This window comes from Pan paniscus, chromosome 1 (genome assembly GCF_029289425.2).
Source record: "Pan paniscus chromosome 1, NHGRI_mPanPan1-v2.0_pri, whole genome shotgun sequence".
Classification (NCBI taxonomy): domain Eukaryota; kingdom Metazoa; phylum Chordata; class Mammalia; order Primates; family Hominidae; genus Pan; species Pan paniscus.
Window position 1 is genome coordinate 47214200 of NC_073249.2, and position 22112 is coordinate 47236311.

At 53.8% G+C, this 22112-nt stretch overlaps 1 protein-coding gene across 6 annotated transcripts; it reads left to right on the plus strand.

Moving 5' to 3' along the window:
• The first annotated feature begins 5986 nt into the window (after window positions 1-5986).
• PTPN7 (protein tyrosine phosphatase non-receptor type 7) lies at window positions 5987-20629 on the plus strand. 6 transcript variants are annotated; one of them, XM_055109719.1, is made up of 10 exons: window positions 5987-6194; window positions 8112-8285; window positions 9278-9461; window positions 9759-9840; window positions 11972-12048; window positions 13254-13391; window positions 13742-13852; window positions 14877-15034; window positions 17161-17274; window positions 18870-20629. In XM_055109719.1, exons 2-10 carry the CDS (start codon window positions 8164-8166, stop codon window positions 18961-18963), a joined length of 1080 nt encoding a protein of 359 aa, XP_054965694.1. In that variant the 5' UTR covers window positions 5987-6194; window positions 8112-8163; the 3' UTR covers window positions 18964-20629. The 6 variants fall into 6 exon arrangements, with proteins under 6 accessions (XP_054965694.1, XP_008974884.2, XP_034799483.1 ...); XM_008976636.5 differs by having other exon boundaries at window positions 5988-7021; window positions 9756-9840; XM_034943592.2 differs by having other exon boundaries at window positions 5988-6194; window positions 9756-9840.
• Window positions 20630-22112: the final 1483 nt, after the last annotated feature.

The following is a 22112-nucleotide window of genomic DNA, read 5'->3' on the forward strand; positions in this document are numbered from 1 at the left end:
CCCGTCTCTACTAAAAATACAAAAATTAGCCAGGCATGGTGGTAGGTGCCTGTAATCCCAGCTACTAGGGAGGCTGAGGCAGGAGAATGGCGTGAACCCGGGAGGCGGAGCTTGCAGTGAGCCGAGATCGTGCCACCGCACTCCAGCCTGGGTGATAGAGTGAGACTGTCTCAAAACAAAAAAAAAAAGAAGGAAGAGGTTTATTCAGCCGGGAGCGTCAGCCGACTTGCGTCTTAAGAGCCGAGCTCCCTGAAAAAGAAATTCTTGGCCTTTTTAAAGGCTTACAACTCTAAGGGGTCCACGTGAAAGGGTCGTGATAAATTGAGCAAGCGTGGGGAATGTGACTGGGGGCTACATGCATCAGCTAACGGAACAGAAAGTTTTGCAATGCTTTTTCATACAATGTCTGGAATTCACAGATAACACAAGTAGTTTAGGTCAGGGGTTGATATTATTATTATTACTTTTTTAACTCCTAGGGCCGGGTGGTGGTGCTAAGGTTGTCTGGCTACTTAACTTCTGTTTCTTTCCAACTTTTTGCTTTCTCTCTTTCCTCCTGTCTTGTGAACTAGGCAAGGTGAGGGGGAGGAGGGAGGGCAGCAGAAGTAGTAGTGGTCTCCTTCCTTAATGCCTCCCCTACCTGTAGCCCACTCCCAGCCCTCAGGTCTGCAGGGAGGAAAGTGTTCTGTGCTCTTGGGGAAGACCAAGAGGAGAGGTGGCTCTGCAAATGGACACATTTGCAGCTGGCTGTCCCACTCCTTGGCTCTGGAGGAGGGGCACAGTGTCTGTTGACTCCATCACCGAGTGCGAGATAGATAGTGTTTCTGTGGGGGTGCGTGTGGTCTTGGTGACACCATGTGGATGTGTGTTCCTGTGTCCTAGGTGGATGGCCAGCTGAGTGTGTGTCTCCTTTTGTATATCCATGTGGTACCACGCTCTTGTGGACAGAAGCACATCCTTTGGCTGCTGAGTCACAGCAATTGTAGATCTAGAGCCCACCTGGCCCTTGGGCCTCCTCTGGTCCCACCTCATCACTGCCAGATGAGGAAGCTGATAACCAGAGAGGGGAAGAGCCCAAGTGTGTGAACAGAAAAGCTGGGCTTGAACCTGGGACCTCGGACTCCATAGAACAGAGATGGCGGACCCTGCTCCAAACCTCCCAAATTGGGGTCCTCTCAGCTGGGAATCCTCTGAGGAGCAATTCAAGTACCTGGGACGTTTGCTTGCCTTCCCCCACTTCTTTTCGCTGAATCAGCAGCGTCCATCCTGGTTCCCCTGCCCCCTCCCAACCCCCACCTGGCTTTGGGCACTGCTGGAACCCAGGCAAGCCTGCCTGAGGCCTGGCCTCAAAGATAATGAACTTGGGGCTTTGCTTTACTCCTGACTAGAGCCCGCGAGTCACCCCGAGCTGCTCACCCAGGTGCTCCCACCTACAGACAGCTGAGGATGAGGAGGGAGAATGGAAGAAAAGGCTTTGGGCCCTGGGAGTGAAGCCCAGGACTCAGAACAAACTCAGGTAGTGGGGAGAGGGGATGTGTGGAAAACACACAGGTATAGAAGTCTGAACACCAACGCAGCCTCTGTGGTAGCTGGATTCTCCTGGGCCTGCCCCAGCGGGGAGGACAAGCCTGCCTCCAAGACCAGCTCAGCCCAGCTCGCTGCTCAGGCCACAGCCAGGGGCTGCTTGCTCCTCCCCCGCTCCAGCTAGCCCCAAACCTCAGAGCCGCCCACCCGGCCCCTGGATGGGGGCCTGGAAACTCAGCACTGCAGACTCAGGAGATTTTCCAGGCCGTGTGTGCGCCTGCGTATATGTGCTCTTTTGAAAGGCGGGGGCGGCGGGCGGGGGAAGGTTGCAACCAGGGAAACTGATGTGAAAGGGAAGAGGTCCCAGTCTGGCCAAGAGGTGGCGGAAACATCGTACCTTCTCATCCCACCCTCATCCCACCTCACCTGGGGACATCTCACTCTGTTCTTTCTGGTAGCCTTGATCAGCAACCAAAAAGGGGAGAGGCGGGGTGTAGGCGCCCTAATTCGGAATCTAAGGAGAAGAGACACACAGGACACATGCCTAGGTAAAGGCAGAGTGTGTCAGAACCTGCTCAAGGGTCCCCACAAAAAAGAGGTCTGCGGGGCCCAGCACAGACTCCATAGCTAGTCCTTTGGACGGAGCCTTGAGGAGGCACCTGGCCCTAAGATGCACAGCTGCCAGCCCCCAGCGCAGCCTAGGGGACCGGGAGACAGGGCCCCTAGAGGTTCTGATAAATAAGCTGGGCATGGTGGCTCATGCCTGTAATCTCAGGACTTTGGGAGGCTAAGGTGGGCGGATCACGAGGTCAGGAGATCAAGACCATCCTGGCCAAAATGGTGAAACCTCGTCTCTACTAAAAATACAAAAAATTAGCTGGGTGTGGCGGCACATGCCTGTAATCCCAGCTACTCGGGAGGCTGAGGCAGGAGAATCACTGGAACCAGGGAGTTAGAGGTTGCAGTGAGCTGAGATGGCACCACTGCACTCCAGCCTGGTGACAGAGTGAGACTCCGTTTCAAAAAAATAAAATAAAATAAATAAGCAGCAGCCTCCCCAGCCCAAACGTCTCCATTCAGCAAAAGAAAAGGTACCACAAGGGCTGTATCTCCTCCCCAGCAACCACCCCCACAGACAAACCCACATCCTCTCCCTAGAGAACCCCTGGGGTTCCCCCCCGCTACCCTGAGGTCTCAGGGCACCTTACTGATTCCTTCTGGAGAGAGCCAGCCAGGAGGCAGAGGAGAGAGCAAGGGGCAGGTCTGGGAGTGCTGGCTTCCAAATGTGAACTGGCCTGGCCTACAGCTGTCCCAGGCAGCGCTCTTCCGGCCCCTCCCTGCTCTCCCACAGCCTGAAGCCTGGCCTTGGGCAGCCCCCACACTGGAGGAAGATAATCACCAGGCAGCAGAGGGGCAGGGTGGCTCAGGACAGCCAAGTCACCCACTCCCCCTGCTGCCTATACTATGGGGAAGGTGGCCAGGGAATGGGGGAAGGCCTAGGTCCCCCTGACCAGGCCATGGGAGAGCAGGGGAGGGGCTGGTCATGTGTGGATTGACACTCTGCATGTGCATTTGTGCAAACGTGGGCCATGAGGGTGTACACACCTGTCTGGATGGATGTATTAGTGGGTGTCCAGGGACAACACAGAGCGGGAGGGAGACGGGAGCCCCTGGGAAGAAAAGGCCACATTGTAGAATAGATGTCCATTTGGCCGGCTCTGGGCTTGGGAGAGAGGGAGGGACTCTTCTATCCTAAAACCTTCCTGCCAGGGTCCTGAGTTCCAGCATCGGGCAAAGAACCAGGCACTTTCCTGGACCTCCTGGCAGGCTGGCCCTGGCATCCCAGTGCCAAGCAGGGCTGGATTACTGGTCCTCTCAGCCAGGGGTAAAGGGTATGGGATGTTCCCCTTCATCCAAAAGGTAGCAGGAGGTCCTAGCTGGCCCGGCACAGGGTTGAAGCTTTGAGACAGGGGTGCAGTTGTCACTCTGGTCGGCCTGGACTTATCCCATGCCCTTAACAGCACTTCCCTGCCCCACTCACCCTGTCTCCCCTGCTGTCTCCCTGCTTCCTGTGGGATGAGGCTTCCCAGATCCAGTTCTTGGTGTTTCTGTCTCCCCGACACAAACAGGAACAAGCCAGGTCCTGTAAAGTTGGGGCAGAACAAGCCAGCTCAGGCTGGCCTAGGATTTTGGGGGTGGGAAGGATGGAGGAACAGCCACCCGAGATCCTAGTGCTTCTCCAGAGAAGAGCCGAGGAGGGCAGCTAGGAAGGGGGCAGAGCAGCTGGAGTGTGCAGGACCCAGCAGTCCTGGCCCCAGGCAGCTGACTCTCTCCCCAGGATCCTCCCCTTGGATTGTTAAAAGGTGGCAGCCTTTGCCTCTGGGGGCCAACTGCTCCCCAGCAAGGAGCTCCCTACTCCCTAGGGTCTGGCAAAGAGCAACGACTTCTGGGAATTCCAGATGTAATGGCCGCCTTTCCCCGGGCCTGGGCTAGGGAGGGGGGCGCTCCTGACACTTGGGGCAGGGAGCTGCGGCTCACAGCCCTGGAACTGGGAATCACTAGCGGGGAAAACAAGAGAGTCAAGACGTGTGTGGCCAGAGCTTGGGAGGGCTGAGGGCACCCACCACAGCCTCAGATGGGACAAGGCTGACTCTCAAGATGCATCATGCCCTGCACCAGTCCCTCCCCAGCCTGGCCTGGTGGCTTGGGACACCCCTCTTTGTCCTCCCTGGAGTGGACTCTGTCCCACCCGGGATGCTGGGAGACCCCTGGGAGTGACTCCTTCCTGCACTTCGTCAGTGCTCGGCTGGAAATGCCCCGGCAGCCCGGGTTCAGGGAGAAAGTCAGCAGTGAGGAGGAAGAGGGAGGCTGGCGAGAGGTGAGACCCGGCAGCCATGACCTCCTCACCCTGTGCTGCTCCCAGACCCACTTCCCCAGCCAGCTCCTCCCAGCTCCTCGGTCCTCTGGCTGCTGACTCCCAACCTCTCCTCCGTGAGCAAAGCATGCCATAGGCTGACAAGGGAGGTGCTATGATCATCCCCCAGTGGAGGGAGGAAGCTGAGGAGGAGACTGAGACTCAGCAATTTGCCCAAGGTCACACAGTTAATGAGCTACGTTTAGACTCATTATGCACAGATCTTTCTGATTTCCAACTATTACTATACTTTCTCTGGAGTTGAGGGTGGCTAGAACCTAAATCTCAACCCAGGAACACAAATCAATTCGAGTGATGGAAGTTTGAGAGCTGCTGGGACCTTTTGGCCCCAGGGGTGGGAAGGTTCTGGAGGGGAGAGGGAGTCACGCCCAGGAGCCTTCCAACAGCCCGGATGGGACAGAGTCCACTCCAGAGAGGGCAGAGAGGGGCGTCCCAAGTCACCAGGCCAGGCTGGGGAGGGGGTGGTACAGGGCGATGACGCATGTCTTGTGTCATCTGAGGTTGCAGTTGGCATCCTCAGCCCTCATGAGCTCTGGCCACACACCTCCATGGATGTCCAGGTATCCCTAAGCACAGGGGAAGAAGGAGTGGGCAGGAGCCAAGGAGTGACTGTCCCCTCTACCCCACATCCACCCAGAGGGAACAGGGGATCTTTGAGAGGTCTTGCCTAATGCTCAGCCACTACCCCCACCCCCAACTCCAACTATCTTCCCCATCGCTGGCTCCCAGCTTCCTTGCTGTGAAGCTCAGCTTCCAACTGTCCAGCCACTGCTAGGCCTCGGTCTGTGGGGGAAAGGGGTGGGCTCACAGCCAACAGGGCTCAGACCCTGGAAACTTGGGGGGACCAGGCAGACCTGTGTGGGGAGGGCTTTGCCGCTTCCTCCTCCCACCCCTGTGGTGTCCTAGCTTCCTGTTCTTGATAACAATCAGCATAGGCTCAGAGCCGGGCCCTCTTTCCAACCCCCACCTGCCCCCTCCTGTGTCCCCAGGGCCCCCACTACCCACCAGTGGAAACACTGACTGGTGTGGGGGGTGAGGCAGAGGCCAGTCTCCAGGTCACTGCCCGCAAGCATGTTAGGGATTCCCAGGTTCCTGCTTCCCTCCAGTCTGTCCTGAGCACGGGAACCAACCCCTTTCCCAGCCCTAATCGGCCTCCTCCTCAGGGAAACCCACCCACTCCGGAGAGGAACGCAGGCTGCAGGGAAGGAGGTGCCAGGATCAGCTGGCCATGGAGGGGCTCAAAAAAGAGCCAGCCCCTGTCCCCACTGCCAAGAGCAAGGGCGGGTGCTGGGAGGCCTTCTGAGCCTCTGGGGGCTGTTCTTGTTCTTCGTCTCAACCCTCCTCCTCAAGGGGCCAGCAGAAGGCCAGCCCCCTCCCGACCACCCCCTCCGGCGTGCCTACCCCCTGTGCCTAGGGTACCTCATTTCTTTTTTGCTGTCACCATTTGACAGCTGAATCAGGGAAGTGGGAGGAAGAAAGAGGACGTGGATTGTGCGTGTTGGGGGCCGGGAAGGGAAGGGCGTTTGAAATGTTACAAGGTAAAAGGAGGCGTGCAGCGAGCATGAACCGGCTGGGCTGCTGGCCCGCAAGGAGCCTGCCAAGGTCAGGCAGGGGCAGTGGGCAGAGGAGTCTTGGACTTGGGGGCCACCCTTCAGGTCCCAGGCATCCAGGCACCCCAGCAGCGAAGAGGACATGGGAGTCCCCTGGTGTGAGGGCCAGAGACTGTCCACTGTCTGTAAGTCTTCTAAGTAGATGTCAGGGTTCTGGGAGGAGGCCTGCAGGGGGCTGAGGGCCCAGGGGAAGCCCCTCGGACTCCCTCCCACAAGTGGACTCTGCTATCTGCTTCCTGCTGGGCTGGCCTACACTCAGGCCGTGGGCTGTGGAGAGCTGGGCCGTGGCACAGGCGCGGAGACGACCTTTTTGGCCTGGCCCCGGCCCTTTCCTTCACATTGTGAGGCATGGATTCCTGCTTCTTCTTTTTCCCCACCCCGAGTCTGTGCCACATCTGCTCTGGGAAGATGTGGTCTGTGCTTGGCCATGAATTCCCAAGGCTTGAAGCAGCAAGGGCTTTGAGGGAGAGGGCTTTGAGGGAGAGGGCTGTGGGGCAGAAGCAGAGAAGGAGAAATAAGCCTCCGGCCAAGGTCAGGTTGAGCAGGAGAGCCTTGGGTTCTTTGTGGGACAGCACAGAGCTGGGGGTCAGGCGAGCTGTGCCCAGCAAGTAGGCAGCGGCTGGATGTGACAAAGACCCAGAGGAGAAACACAGAAGAGGGGAGAGGGTCTGGAAGCTGGGGAAAGCAGGATGGTCGGGAAGGCCTGGCCCCTCACCCATTCCCAGGGAACGGGGCCTTGGGCCCCAGAAGGGCACAGGCGGGAGGCAGCCGACCCCTGGTGGCAGCGGCAGCAGGCACAGGAGGGCAGAATGCAGCTGGGGTGTGCGTGGGTGGCAGCAAGGAGGGGCGGAGGGAGGAAGCTGGCTTCCTGAAGCCTTCTCAGCCCTCAAAGACAGACCGACAGACAGACAGACAGCTGGCAAGAGGCAGCCTGGGGGCCACAGCTGCTTCAGTAAGTATCTGAAGGGGGGACTGGGAGTCCTGTGGCCCCGGGGGGTGCGAACTCCGGGGATATAAGAGGGCATCTCTAGGAGGGAGTGCGGGAGGGCGAGTGGGGCGCCACAGTGCCTGGCTGGGGTATGGGTGCTCACAGACCTGATGTCCCCAAGACGGGGGTGAGCAGGGAAGCCACAGGGAGCTACAAGGAGAGCAGAGGCTGAAGGGACCTTTTCTGCTACCAGAGACCCTCGCTCTACCACTCACACCTGTGCCAGGCCCATTCTGTCCCCTCACCTCCGTCCCTGCTGCCTTGGTGATTCAACACCCCCGCCACCTCGCCCACTGTGACCCTGGCTCTGGGAGATAGGGACTGCCCCCAAGAGGAGATGGTCCCACCACCTCCATGCCCCCTGTCTTGCCCCCAGCTGTCGCCTCACCATGCGCTGTCGCTCAAGGGCTTGGTGAGGCCATTTCCTGTGACGGTTACAGAGGCGGGAGACGGGGGGATGGGCAGGAGGAGGAAGGAAACACCTCCAGCCTACCTCCCTGGACAGAGACCCCAGAAGCCAGAAATAGACTTGGGAGTGGAACAGCAGCAGTTAGGAGAGGACCCTGCTGGGGTCCAGAAGCCCGCCTGCCTGGCTGCCCAACCAGCTCCAACACTGCTGGAGGCCTCCATTCTCTGTTCAGGAGAAGGCCCACTGGTTAGCTCAGAGATGGCTTCTGCATGCTTTCTCCCTTCCGTCCTAGAGAACACATGTTTTCTGTTTCCTCCCTTGCCTTCTCCCACTTGGACCTGCTCAGAGCCCTGTGTACTCTGGTGTGTGGCCTCTCTCCCCTCTCTCTTTTCCTCCTTCTAGATTCTTTCCTATCTTCATCCACAATCTCTACCCTTTATCTTGCCGTTACTCTACCCCCAGACTGCCTTCTGCCCTGGGTCCCACCAAATAGATCCTGTCCTTCCCTTAGTGAAAATGAGGCCACCTCTTGGGGAACAGAAGACGCCCCAGTGAAAACAGAGTGCAAACCTGGCCTGGCATGGGAGCCTCCTTCTGGCCAATCAGGCAGGCCAGAGAACAGCAGCGGAGGGCCCTGTCTTTCAGGCAGACCTCATGGCTGAGTGAGCCTCCCCTGGGCCCAGCACCCCACCCCAGCATGGTCCAAGCCCATGGGGGGCGCTCCAGAGCACAGCCATTGACCTTGTCTTTGGGGGCAGCCATGACCCAGCCTCCGCCTGCCAAAACGCCAGCCAAGAAGCATGTGCGACTGCAGGAGAGGTGAGATCTTCCCTGGGGGAGGGGTCGTCCGAGCCCTGAGCCCCCATTCCGCTCCTCCCTTCCTTCCATCTGCCCCTCCAGCTCTGACAGCAGGGTCCAGAGGGCCCTCAGTTGTTGACTCCAATTAGGAAAGGAAACCAGTAGTGCTCATTTGCATGTCTTTTGCATGTCTGGAGCACAGAGTTTCATATCAACCATGAGCCTGCTCCCTAAATTCCAGGCAAGGCCCGCAGCCTTCTTGGTGCTGGATGCATGTCGGAGCCACAGGGCCTGGCTGGGAGTGGGAAGAGGCAGGCAGCTGGAAGGAGCAGTTGAGTTCAAGGCTGCCCTGTTCTGGCTGACAAAGGGAGAGGGCTGAGCCAGGCATGGTAGCTCATGCCCAAAATCCCAGCACTTTGGGAGGCTGAGGTGAGAGGATCTCCTGAGTCCAGGAATTAGAGACCGGCCTAGGCAATATAGTGAGACCTCCTCTCTCTCAAAAAAAAAAAAAAAAAAGAGGGCACACAGCAGGGGCCCAAACCCTAAATTTACTGGGCTGCCAGGTTAAAGGAAAGATAAAGAGCGGCCCCCTCAGAGGTGCCTTATAACAGTAATACTTGTAAGAAAAGCAAATATGGTCAGGCACAGTGGCTCATGCCTATAATCCCAGCACTTTGGGAAGCCAAGGCAGAAGGATCACTTGAGCCCAGGAGTTCAAAACCAGCCTGAGCAACAGAGCAAGACACTGTCTCTCCAAAAAAAAAAAAAAAAAAAAAAAAAAATTAAATTAGCCAGGTGTGGTAGCATGTACCTGTGGTCCCAGTTACTCTGGAGGCTGAGGTGGGAGGATCGCTTCAGCCCAGGAGTTTGAGGCTGCTGTGAGCCATAATAGTGCCATCACACTCCAGACCTGGGCAACAGAGAGAGACCCTATCTCTAAAAGAAAAGATAAAAAGAAAAGAAAAGCAAATATGATTGGGTGCTCACTAGGCAGTGGTGGGCTATGCCTGCAGGCGGGGATCCAATGTGGCTCTGATGCTGGACGTTCGGTCCCTGGGGGCCGTAGAACCCATCTGCTCCGTGAACACACCCCGGGAGGTCACCCTACACTTTCTGCGCACTGCTGGACACCCCCTTACCCGCTGGGCCCTTCAGCGCCAGCCACCCAGCCCCAAGCAACTGGAAGAAGAATTCTTGGTAAGAAATTGGGGTCCCCTCCGAATCGCTCTGCCCTCTGTATCAGAGGCAGCCAGCTGGAACCATTCTCTCACAGGCACCCTGGGCAAGTCTCCCCTTTGGGCCCCTTAGGAAAGAGAACTTCAGGGCTGAGGGAGGGGCTGCCCCCAGGCTTCCCCTTCTGCCCCCACCCCATCTAGGCCTACATACTAATGTCAAGAAGGAATGGCCAGAGTCCAGCTGTTCTAGAAAAAGGTAGAAGGAGAGAAAAGGAGGCTAGGAGTCAGCTGCTCACCCATTTCCTCCCCCTGCCAGAAGATCCCTTCAAACTTTGTCAGCCCCGAAGACCTGGACATCCCTGGCCACGCCTCCAAGGACCGATACAAGACCATCTTGCCAAGTAAGAACTGCCGCTGGGATGAAGGGAGTCGGGTACAGTCCCTGGGGCTAGAGAACTTCAGAGGACAAAGTACACAGTTTCAGCCAGGGAAGATCAACCTTGCTTGGCACATCTTCTCTCAGCCGAGAAAGGGGGAAGAAGGAGCAAGAATCACAACAGCAGCAATAATAATGTTTGCAGATATGTACCCTGGGCCAGGCCCTGTTCTCAATCCTTTTTTTTTTTTTTTTAAGACGGAGTTTTCACTCTTGTCACCCAGGCTGGAGTGCAATGGCACAATCTGGGCTCACTGCAACCTCCGCCTCCCGGGTTCAAGCGAGTCTCCTGCCTCAGCCTCCCGAGTAGCTGGGATTACAGGCATGCGCCTCCATGCATGGCTAATTTTGTATTTTTAGTAGAGGTGGGGTTTCTCCATGTTGGTCAGGCTGGTCTCGAACTCCCGACCTCAGGTGATCCGCCCACCTCGGCCTCCCAAAGTGCTAGGATTACAGGCGTGAGCCACCGCGTCCAGCCTCAATCCTTTATATTCACTCATTTCTCACAACAATCCCATGAAGTTGGTACTGTGATGACCATTTTACAAGTGAGGAAACTAAGGCACAGAGAAGTTGAATATCTTACCTAAGATATTCAACTTAGCTACTTGCACCAAGCCCTTTTCCCTGTCTTCCTCTTGCATGGGAAATGCCCAGCCAAGGCTTGCAGTGAAGGAAGCACCACCAGGAGGGGTCCCAGAGAGACGGCTTTGAGAAAGTCAGATGGAGACAGGGCAATGGCCAGCAAGAGAGCAGTGGAGGCGGGGAGGGAGGACACTGTGCTAGGAGGGGGTGACCCTGCAAACTGGCAGACCCGGGACAAGCACCTTCTATTTTTCAGAGGCAGGCATGAGGCCCCGGAGCCTCTCCCTCCCTCCCCTGCTCTCCCTACAGGGAAGCTACTCCCAGCTTGAGGCTTTAGCTCAGTGAGCACCCGGGCCCTGTCTCCTGCTAACCCTCCTGGAGTGTCCTCTGCCTGCATGGGCGGATCAAGGTGCTATTAGCGCTATTCCAGGCCAGAGGGAGGAGTAGCCCTTGTTCTTGGCCTAATTCTAATCAGCCCTGCAGCCACCAGAAAAGGGAAAAATTCCTTTGCCTGAGATTCCCCTGGTACCCAGGGTACCTTCTGTCCATGACCAGGCTGGCATGAGCAGAGCGAGAGTCTCTTCTCCTTTCCTCACAAGCCAGCTTCTTCATCCATGTTTGGGTTTCATTTAGAGAAATTCTTCCCCCTTAGAGGCAGAGGCCAAATGCCTCGTGGCTGAGCGGAATCTGAGTCCTAGTCCCACTTCACAGCTATGTGATATCTGGCAAGTTGCTCATGTGAATCCCATATTCACCATTAGAAAACAAATTCTTCTTCCTCTACATCTCTTTTTCCATCCCTAGTGGCATAATCTTGTTCTAAACCTGTACTGATCTCAAGGATAGAATACTGTATCTATTAGAATATTATATCTAATATTGTATCTTCCCATTTGGTCTCTGCTGTTCCGTTCCCTTTCTTCTCTAGTCCATCCTATACAGCACCACTCAGTTAATCTTCCCAAACTATTGTTTTGATCATGTCACTTTCCTGCTCAAAAACATTATATAGCTTCCTACTGTCTGCGTATAAAATACTTCAATAGGGGCCAGACATGGTGGCTCACACATGTAATCTCAGCACTTTGGGAGGTTGAGGTGGGAGAATTGCTTGAAGCCAGAAATTCAAGACCAGCTTGGGCAACAAAGTGAAACCCAATCTCTACAAAAAACGTAAATAAATAAATAAATAAGCAAGCCAGGTGTGGTGGCATTTGCCTATAGTCCCAGCTATGTCAAAGGCTGAGACAAAAGTATCACTTGAACCCAAGAGTTAGAGGTTACAGTGAGCTATGATAGCACCACTGCACTCCAGCCTAGGCAACAGAATGAGACCCTGTCTCTAAAAACAACAACAAAAACAACAACTTCAGTGGGTGTAAGGCCACCTGCTATACACAAGGTGCTATGACTGTGATGAGCACAGGAACTCTCCTCTTTCTGACCCTGCTTGAGTCTGTGTTAGTTGGTCACCTTCTGACCTCTGACCTCTGCTGATTTTTATTTCCTAGATCCCCAGAGCCGTGTCTGTCTAGGCCGGGCACAGAGCCAGGAGGACGGAGATTACATCAATGCCAACTACATCCGAGTGAGTGGCCTGGCTGCAGTGGTGGGCGGGGAATGGGGGAATTCTCAGACGTCTGAGAATATCTTCCAGCCGTGGCTGGTGGATCAGGTGCCTGCATTTCCTACCCTCCCTGCTCCAGCTCACTGCTGTCATAGCCCTACCGAGCTGGGCTGGTACTGAACATGCCCCAAAACACCAACCTAAAAAACGGAGCAGATGTTGAAAAATATCTGGAGAGACTACCAAGTCTCCCTAACCTCCACTATCAGTCCTCCCATGCCACCCTCTAAACTTAGCAGGAAGTTAGCATTGTTGAACCCAATCTCCAGCTGCTTAAGAGCTCACAGCTCCCGAGAACTGCATAGGTGATGCCAGCACTAATGGGACCTCCCCGCCAACTTACCTTAACTGCCCCTCAGCCCCTCTTATATGAAGATGGTTGATTGACATCAAGCTATAGGAAGCTCCAGGCCAGGTGGGTGTTCCACGCCGGCTTCTCGCTGCTGTGGGCCCTAAGGAGATGTAAAAGCAGCGCTCTCTAGTGACTCAATGTGGGTAAGACATCAGTCAGGGGTGCAGGGAGGCGAAAAGCTCTTAGCTAGGGAAGCCATGGGGAAACATGATCTTACATTTGCCGGCCAATACCGGATCAACTGCAGTCTGGATTTCACCATCTTGAGAAGCAGGAAGCTGAGGATCCTGAAGGTGAGAAAATCAGGTTAGGGAGAGTGTGCTACATTTTGCTACTACTTTCATAGAAAAGTAGTAACATGTAAATGTGAAACTGTCACTGAACAAATATTAAACACTGTTTAGGTATTTTGTGCTAGAAGAAAGCAGCAGGGGAGGAAGGGAATAAACATTTATAGAGCACTTGCTATCGGCTAGACTCTCAATATATCTTACTGAATTTAATCCACTCTACATTCCTACAAGATAGATATTATTATGCCCAATTTACAGATGATACCACTGAGGCTTACGGAGGCTAGGTAACTGGCTTATAGTGGTACAGCCAGGAAACAGCAGAACAGGGATCTGATCCTCATTCCAGAACCCATATCCTTTCCATCATGTGGCTTCTGAGTGTGCATGTTCTTGCATGTGTACGTCTACACGTGTGGTTCACAGCTTCAGGCTGACCCCAGCACCTGAGGCATCTAGGATCTCCCCAGAGCTCTGCTCTCACTGCTCCCCACCCCTTCCCCTGTGCTTCCACCTTCCAGGGCTATGACGGGAAGGAGAAGGTCTACATTGCCACCCAGGGCCCCATGCCCAACACTGTGTCGGACTTCTGGGAGATGGTGTGGCAAGAGGAAGTGTCCCTCATTGTCATGCTCACTCAGCTCCGAGAGGGCAAGGAGGTAGGAGGCAGAGCCACAGTTCATGATGAACCCAGAAAGTGCTATGCCCGCCCCACCCCCACCCCACACACAGGGCAGCTCAGGACCAGAGGTTTCCCTGGGAGCCAGCCCCAGCTCATATCTCTCAGAAAGTTCCCTGAGATATAGACCTGGGAGGCTGTCTATGGCCAAAATATGGGATAGGGTGAGCATTCTGCTTGCAGGTATCAAGCTCAGAAGAGCCAGGCTCCCTGTTGCTGACCTCCCATCCAGTAGGGGTGGAGGATGGGGAGGAGATACCAGCCCCTCTCTGCTGCCCTGTCACCTGCTCCAGCTGACCCTCTTCTGACTCCCAGCTCCCTCCCTCCTAGAAATGTGTCCACTACTGGCCCACAGAAGAGGAAACCTATGGACCCTTCCAGATCCGCATCCAGGACATGAAAGAGTGCCCAGAATACACTGTGCGGCAGCTCACCATCCAGGTACCACCCCCCGGAGCCAGGCCCAGTGGGAAGTTGGGCCGCCCACAGCATCTCTGGGACTCAGGCTGGCTCTTCACTAGGAGCCAAGGGTTTGCTCATCTAAACCATCTTAAACCCACATCTATAGAAGAAAGAGAAACTTGAGCACTGTCCTCAGCCTCTAGTCTAATAGGGCAGAGCCAATAAGCCAAATAGGACTACCGGGAAGTACCCACCCATCTGTGTAAATGGTCAGGCGAGGACAGGCAGGATCCAGGAGCAGGGCCAAGGGAAGGAGAGGAGGTTAAAGGAGATGTGGAAGGCCAGGTGTGGCGGCTCATGCCCGTAATCCCAACACTTTGGGAGGCTGAGGCGGGCGGATCACTTGAGGTCAGGAGTTCCAGACCAGCCTGGCCAACATGGTGAAACCTTGTCTGTACTAAAAATTACAGCTGCTTGGAAGGCTAAGACAGGAGAATCACTTGAACCCAGGAGGCAGAGGTTGCAGTGAGCCAAGATTGTGCTACTGCACTCCAGCCTGGGTGATGGAGTGAGACTGTCTGTCTCAAAAAAAAACAAACAAAGTAAAACAAAAAAAGAGAAAGAGATGTGGAATAACATGTACACAAGGGCTTTTAAAATGCCTTCTATTATTTTATGGTGTTTTATATTTTTGAAAGCATTCCTCTATCAACTCATTCTCCTCCAAATATCCTGGCAAGTAAACCAGTAAGATATCACTGTTCCCATTTTCCAGGTGAAGAAAATGAGATCAAGGGACTTGCCCAAAGTCGTGTGCTTATGGGAAGCAGAGCCAGGGCTTGAATTTGGGTCTCTCCCCTCTCCCAGGACAATGCTCCTTCCCGGGATTTTGAAGGGGGAAGTGGTGGAGAACAATGAGCACGAAAATTGCAACCTAGCTTGCTTTGAGTAGATGACCCCCCCACAGGGTAATTCCAGCCCTTGCCCTCCTCAGGCACCAGAGAAGAAGGTAGACAGTGCCCTCCACCCTGACCTTGGTTCTCATGCCTTGTCTCCAACCCAGTACCAGGAAGAGCGCCGGTCAGTAAAGCACATCCTCTTTTCGGCCTGGCCAGACCACCAGACACCAGAATCAGCTGGGCCCCTGCTGCGCCTAGTGGCAGAGGTGGAGGAGAGCCCGGAGACAGCCGCCCACCCGGGGCCTATCGTAGTCCACTGCAGGTGCGTGGCCCTCCCTTCACTGCAGCTTGTGGACTGTGCTCCCCTCCCCTGCCCCCTGGGTCTCTCCTGGGGAAGGGTCTGAGCAGAAAAGCATCAGGCAAGCCTAGTCCTTACTCAGACATGACTCCCAAGGCCATTCAGCAAGGGCTCTGTTCTTTTTACCTCCTTCACGCAGAACCCAGACATCTGGGCTGGACACCCAGGCCCCATCCATAGAGGGGATGGAATATCAGGAAGATCCCAGTCAGCTGCAGGAGGACATAAACAGGATTCCAGCTGTTGGGGAACTCATTTACTTATTCAACAAATATGTATTGAAAATCCTATTATTGGCCGGGCACGGTGGTTCACACCTATAATCCCAGCACTTTGGGATGCCAGGGCTGGCAGATCACCTGAGGTCAGGAGTTTGAGACCAGCCTGGCCAACATGGTGAAAACCTGTCTCTACTAAAAAATACAAAAATTAGCCAGGCGTGGTAGCACACACTTGTAATCCCAGCTACTTGGGAGGCTGAGGCAGGAGAATTGCTCAAACTCTGGAGGCAGAGGTTGCAGTGAGCCGAGATCACACCACTGCACTCCAGCCTGGGTGACAGAGCGAGACTCCATCTCAAAAAAGGAAAACCTATTTTTGTCAGGCACGGTGTTAGCTGCTAAGGAGACAGCTATGAACCAAGCGGTTTGGTTTCTTCCCAGACAGGTTTATAGGCTGGTGGGAAAGAAGGCAGATTAGGCTGGGTGCAGTGGCTCATGCTTATAATCTCAGCACTTTGGGAGGCTGAGGCGGGAGGATCACCTGAGGTCGGGAGTTCAAGACCAGCCTGACCAACATGGAGAAACCCTGTCTCTACTAAAAATACAAAATTAGCCACACATGGTGGCGCATGCCTGTAATCCCAGTTACTCGGGAGGCTGAGGCAGGAGAATTGCTTGAACCCAGGAGGTGGAGGTTGTGGTGAGCTGAGATCGCACCATTACATTCCAGGTTGGGCAACAAGAGCAAAACTCTGTCTCAAAAAAAAATTAAATACCACGCAATGTGATGAGAGCTGTGATGGGGATATTATGGGGACCATAGAACCAAGTCTCCTAAACCAGACTTTGACCAGAGAAAGTTTTCCAAGAGAAAGGCCATCTAAGCCAAGCTAAGACCTGAAAGGTGAATTAGCCAAGTGAAGAGAGGGAAGGGAACACGTTCCAGGCAAGTGGAAGAGCACATGCTAAGGCCCAGAGAAGAAATGTGAAAATGGATACACTGCTGGGAGCAGGGTTACAGGTTAGGCCCAGAGGTTGTGTGTGGGGTAATGATGAGAGATGGGTTTGGAAGGCCAGTGAAGGTCAGATGATGAGGGGACTTGGAGGACTGGCTAAGACACTTGGATTTGCCATTTTAAAAGAACACTTTGGCTATAGAGTGAAAAATGGATTGGGCCAGAGTGAGGGGGTGTCGTAGGGGACAAGACTAAAGAAAGGGACCATTTGGGAGTGCATATCCTAAATAAAACAGAGCACAGAGGCAAAAGGCATGACACAGGGGCCTCCCAGCCCACCCACAGGTAGAACTGGGACATGTGCAGGGAGGTCATTAGGGGCTCACGCAAGAGGAAGGGGAGGCCTAGGGGGTTTTGAAATAAAGAGAGGGCACGATAGAGAAAGCAGAACAGAGTGGAGAGAAGACTGTGGGAGGGTGCCAAGGTGGGAAACAGAGGGCCCGGGCGTGGGCTGCGTGGAAGATGAGTCTGAGCTGAGAGGAAGTCAAGGTTAGATAAGGAGGGCTCGAGGGTCAGCACACCCACAAGTGGGAAACTGTCTGTTGGAAACCACTGCAGACTCAGCAGAAGGGAGATCGTCAAAACGTCCACAGGGACCAAAAGGTGGCCTGCAACAGGCTTACAGTAAGGCTGGTAAGAAATGTAAACTCCTCCCATGCCTATTAAAACCTGCCTCCAGCAGGGCCCCCAAGGGGACTGGAAAGCAGAGTACTGCTACCTGCCTCCATCTCCAGAGCCCTATCCCCAAAATATAGCACCTGCAGGTCCCATTTCTTTCTCCATAGTTTGGGGCCTGGCTCTCATATTCCCTGGTCTCCCATGACCTCCCTATCCCCTCCCTGGCTATCTCCAGTGCAGGGATTGGCCGGACGGGCTGCTTCATTGCCACGCGAATTGGCTGTCAACAGCTGAAAGCCCGAGGAGAAGTGGACATTCTGGGTATTGTGTGCCAACTGCGGCTAGACAGGTGGGTCTGTGGGTGTAAACAAGGCCAACAACGTTAACGGGTGGCATCAGTGCCTCTGGGCCCCAGAGTTCTGCTAGGCCCATCACCATCAAGCACTCCTGCAAGAAAGGAAGAAACCCTTTCTGCTTAGAGCTGTTTATTTTACAACTAACAACCAGGAAAAAATATCTATCTGGATGGCCGGGTGCGGTGGCTCACACCTGTAATCCCAGCACTTTGGGAGGCTGAGGCGGGTGGATCACCTGAGCCCAGGAGTTCGAGACCAGCCTGGCCAACATGGTGTAAACCCTGTCTCTACTAAAAATACAAAAATTAGCCAGGCCTGGTGCGGGCCCCTGTGATCCCAGCTACTCAGGAGGCTGAGGCAGGACAATTGCTTGAACCCAGAAGGTGGAGGTTGCAGTGAGCCGAGATTGTGCCATTGCACTGCAGCCTGGGTGACAGAGCAAGACTCTGACTCAAAAAAAAAAAAAAAAAAGAATATCTATCTGGAATGTTGGCTTGGATGCCTGGAATTAAACATGATATGAGGCAGCAAAAAGTAGTGCAAAGAAAATCGCTGGGTGGAGGCAGAGCCGGTGTTCAGATTCCGACATCTGTCTCACTGAGATGTCACTAGATTTCTCTGAGCCCCCATTTCTTTTTTTTTCTTTCTTCTTTTTTTAATAATAGAGATGGGGGTCTCACTATGTTGCCCAGACTAGTCTTGAACTCCTGGGCTCAACAATGCCCACTTGGCTTTGCAAAGTGCTGGGATTACAGGCTTAAGCCACTGTGCCCAGCCCCCACTTCTTCTTTATCTAGACAGAGATAATGGCTCCTTCCCCCAGAAAACTGTTGTAAGAAATGAGTTAACTTATATGAAAATGTTTTGGAAATGGAAACTACTATACAAATATATGGAATCATTATTTTTACTTTTTAAGATTATTAGAAAGAAGGAAACTTGAGGCTCAGGAGTATTCCTGGCCCGACCCAAGGCTTCAGAGATCTGTTTTTGTCCCAGGAGCTGAGTGGATCAAGGAAGACCAAGTGTCAACATGGGGCATCACCCCTCAGCACGTGTAAGGGGCAGAGGACTTCTCTCACAGCAGATCTGAGGGGCAGCAATGAGGAGTAGAAAGTAGAAAAGATGAATATAGGTGGTGGGGCATGGTGGCTCATGTCTGCAATCCAAGCAGTTTGGGAGGCCAAGATGGGCCAATCACTTGAGGTCAGGAATTCAAGACCACCCTGGCAACATGGTGAAACGCTGTTTCCACTAAAAATACAAAAATTAGCTGGGCAAGGTGGCAGGCACTTGTAGTCCTAGCTACTCAGGAGATTGAGGCAGGAGAATCACTTGAACCTGGGAGGCAGAGGTTGCAGTGAGCTGAGATCATACCACTGCTCTCCAGCCTGGCTATCAGAGTGAGACTCTGTCTCACAAAAAAAAAAAAAAAAAAAAGTGAAAAGGTGAATATAGGCAAAGGAGTTGGCATGTTTTTTGAGAAAGTCAGGACTTTCCCAGTAGGACCACAAGGATGTTTGACTGGAGCCATTCAGCCAGCACCCTGACCCTCCTTCACTCATGGTCTGTGTGTTTCTCCTTGCAGAGGGGGGATGATCCAGACGGCAGAGCAGTACCAGTTCCTGCACCACACTTTGGCCCTGTATGCAGGCCAGCTGCCCGAGGAACCCAGCCCCTGACCCCTGCCACCCTCCGGCGGCCCAGGTGCCTACCTCCCTCAAGCCTGGGAAGGTGGGTCTGGGGAAAGTGGGCCGAGTGATCTGGGGGTACCCCTTGGGTTGGTGTGGGGAAGGAGTGCCTCCTTAGTGGTACTTGCAGTCACAGGAAGCAGCATCAGTAAGGACAAGGGGCCAGATTCCAGGTCTTCAACACTGGCCACTCCTCTGCTTCCTCTGTTGGCCCCAGATGGACAGTAAGGGGAACCTCCAATGTCTCTCTGAACTTAAAGACAGGAGCTGGCATTTATGACAGACAAAGAAAGAAGCCCACGTGTCCTGGTCTTCTCTGAGACACTCTTTGTGAGCTTCAGTTTCCTGTTCTATAACATGAACATAAGTGCTTAGCTGCCATGAGGGAAAAGTAATGAGAGAAGTTTCTAGAAGCCACTCCAGCCACTCCTTCCTGGGGCTGACAAAAGGGTGATTCCAAGATCATCCTTCACCCGAGGTCCTGCCCAAGCACAGGCCAGATGCAAGAATGGGGAAAAGTCTGGTCCTGATCTCCAAGTCTCAACATCCTAGCAGTGACTGTGCTCCCTGACCACACATCGGAAGGGCTGGATGACCCCAATCAAAAGAAAGAACAAGGACTCTGGTTACCCTTGCCTCCACCCATGTGTCATAAGAGTAGGCTACAGAGGTGACCAGGCCTGGCAGTTGAAATCTCTGGAAGAGGGAACATGTGGGGACTACTCAGAGGCAAAGAGGGGCTGCTCCTGCCTCCATGGTTGCTGGCCACTCCCACCAACTACTCTTAGGGAGGCTAAGCAGTCTCTGTTTTGCTTCCATGGCTCAAATAATACCCTGGGTATGCAGGAAGATAAAAGAAAGAGGCAAGGGGAGAAGAGGAGGCAAAGTGCTCAGTCTGATTTTAGATAACCAATCCCGCCATGACCCACTATACCTTGCATTTGCTGAGTACACCTAGAGAGCTTGGCTGTTTCCAAAAACAATCAGGGTCATAACCATCCATGCAGACATGGAGGCTCCGCTGAACCAGGACTCCTCACTGTCTACCTGAGAGAATGAGCACCCCTCATCCATCTCAGCATCAACACAATTTCCAGGGGACCTCAGGTCTACCTCAGGACTGAACGCCACACCTCAGGATTCCTCCTCCTTGAATCTGAGACTGGCTGCCCATTCTGAGATAGGGATGAAGGTAAGATGCCGCATCACCAGGCACGCCGCCCCTGACAGCTGCCTTGATACCAGCTCTCTGTGGAAACCCCCGAGGAGCTGGATCTGGAGAACAGCTGGGCCTCCTCACTCAGGACTTCTCTCCTGAAGAACACGCAGTGCTAAAACTGAGGATGATTTCCCTAATGCTTCTGCTTGGCCTTATGGAGGAGCTGCTCCTTCCTTACAGCCTTGGGGATGGACTTGCCCACACCTCCACCTCCCCTGAGCCCTGTGAGAGGCACGACTATCTATGCCAATGAGGCTCGGTGGGGGGCTCTCAAGTGCCTGATCCTGCCCTGGGCTCAGAGCCAGCCCAGAGGGAAGCAACTGCACAGCCCCACAGGCCCTCCCTGGCACTGTCCCCCCAACCCCATCTCAGAGCTCAGAGGGTACAAGCTCCAGAACAGTAACCAAGTGGGAAAATAAAGACTTCTTGGATGACTGACTCATTCCTTCTTTCCATCTTCTTCTTGGCCCTCTGGGGCCTCTTTGTAGCAAGAGAGAAAGACTGCAGACCAGGGACAGGCAGGCTGCAAATCTTTGCCCTTGGGATATGCACTTTTCTAGCACTTCCAAGGACATAAAGTAAGGTGAAACCAAAGTCAATTTAGGAAGTGAGACAGGGTGGACCCTCATAGCCTACTCAGGCAGTTGTAACAATTCACACTACCGTAAACCATGTGGCTTCTAAACAACAGAAATGGCTGGCCTGGCGTGGTGGCTCATGCCTGTAATCCCAGCACTTTGGGAGGCCGAGGCAGGCGGATCACGAGGTCAGGAGATCCAGCTAACACAGTGAAACCCTGTCTCTACTAAAAATACAAAAAATTAGTCGGACGTGGTAGCACACACCTGTAGTCAGCTATTCGGGAGGCTGAGGCAGAAGAATTGTTTGAACCCTGGAGGTGGAGGGTGCAGTGAGCTATCATGCCACTGCACTCCAGCCTGGATGACAGAGCAAGACTCCATCTCAAAAAAAAAAAAGAAAAAAGAAAAAAAGAAATGTATTGCTCACAGTTCTGGAAGCTGGGAAGTCTAGGATCAAGACCCTTGCAGACTCAGTGTCTGGCTATTAGGCAGAGCCTTCTTTCTGTCCTTGCACGGTGAAAAGGTTGTGGGCTGGTATTCTTCCCCCTAATCCCACCGGCCCCCTTTATAAGGCTCCACCCTCATGACTTAATCACCTCCTAATACCATCATTTTAGGGATTAGGACTTCAACCTATGATTTTGGGGGGACACAAACATTCAGTCCATAGCCTTTATCTTAGGAGCTAGAGGAGGACTTATAAAGGGCAGAGGTTAGAAAGATGGTGCTTAATAAACCAGAATATTGGCCAGGCTCATGCCTGTAATCCCAGCACTTTGGGAGGCTGAGGCAGGCAGATGGCTTGAGCTCAGGGCTTCGAGACCAGCCTGGACAACATGGCAAAACCCCGTCTCTACCAAATATACAAAAATTAGGCTGGCATGGTGGCGCATGCCTGTAGTCCCAGCTACTCGGGAGGCTGAGGTAGAAGAATCACCTGAGCCCGAGGAGGTGGAGGCTGCAGTGAGTCGAGATCCCATCACTGCACTCCAGCCTGGGCCACACAGTGAGACCCCATCAAAAAAAAAAAAAAACAGAATATTATGCTAGCCGAAACCTTGTGATTCTTCTACTTTGGTAACTGTTTGACTATTTGGGGTCATCTAACTCCAGTTGATTGGACAGATATGGTTGATATTGATAGTTTACCCACTTTTGACTAAAACAATAGACTACATATGACTACATTTGAAAACCAAACCCCAACGGGCAGCCAGCATAGGCTGGGGACTGCCCGAAGCCTGAGCCTACCCGGGACTGCCAGCTGGGGTTGTCAGCCTGCCTGAGCAGGCCCTATGGGTGGGTCTTGCAAGGAGAGGGGCAGGAGTAAGGCATCTTTG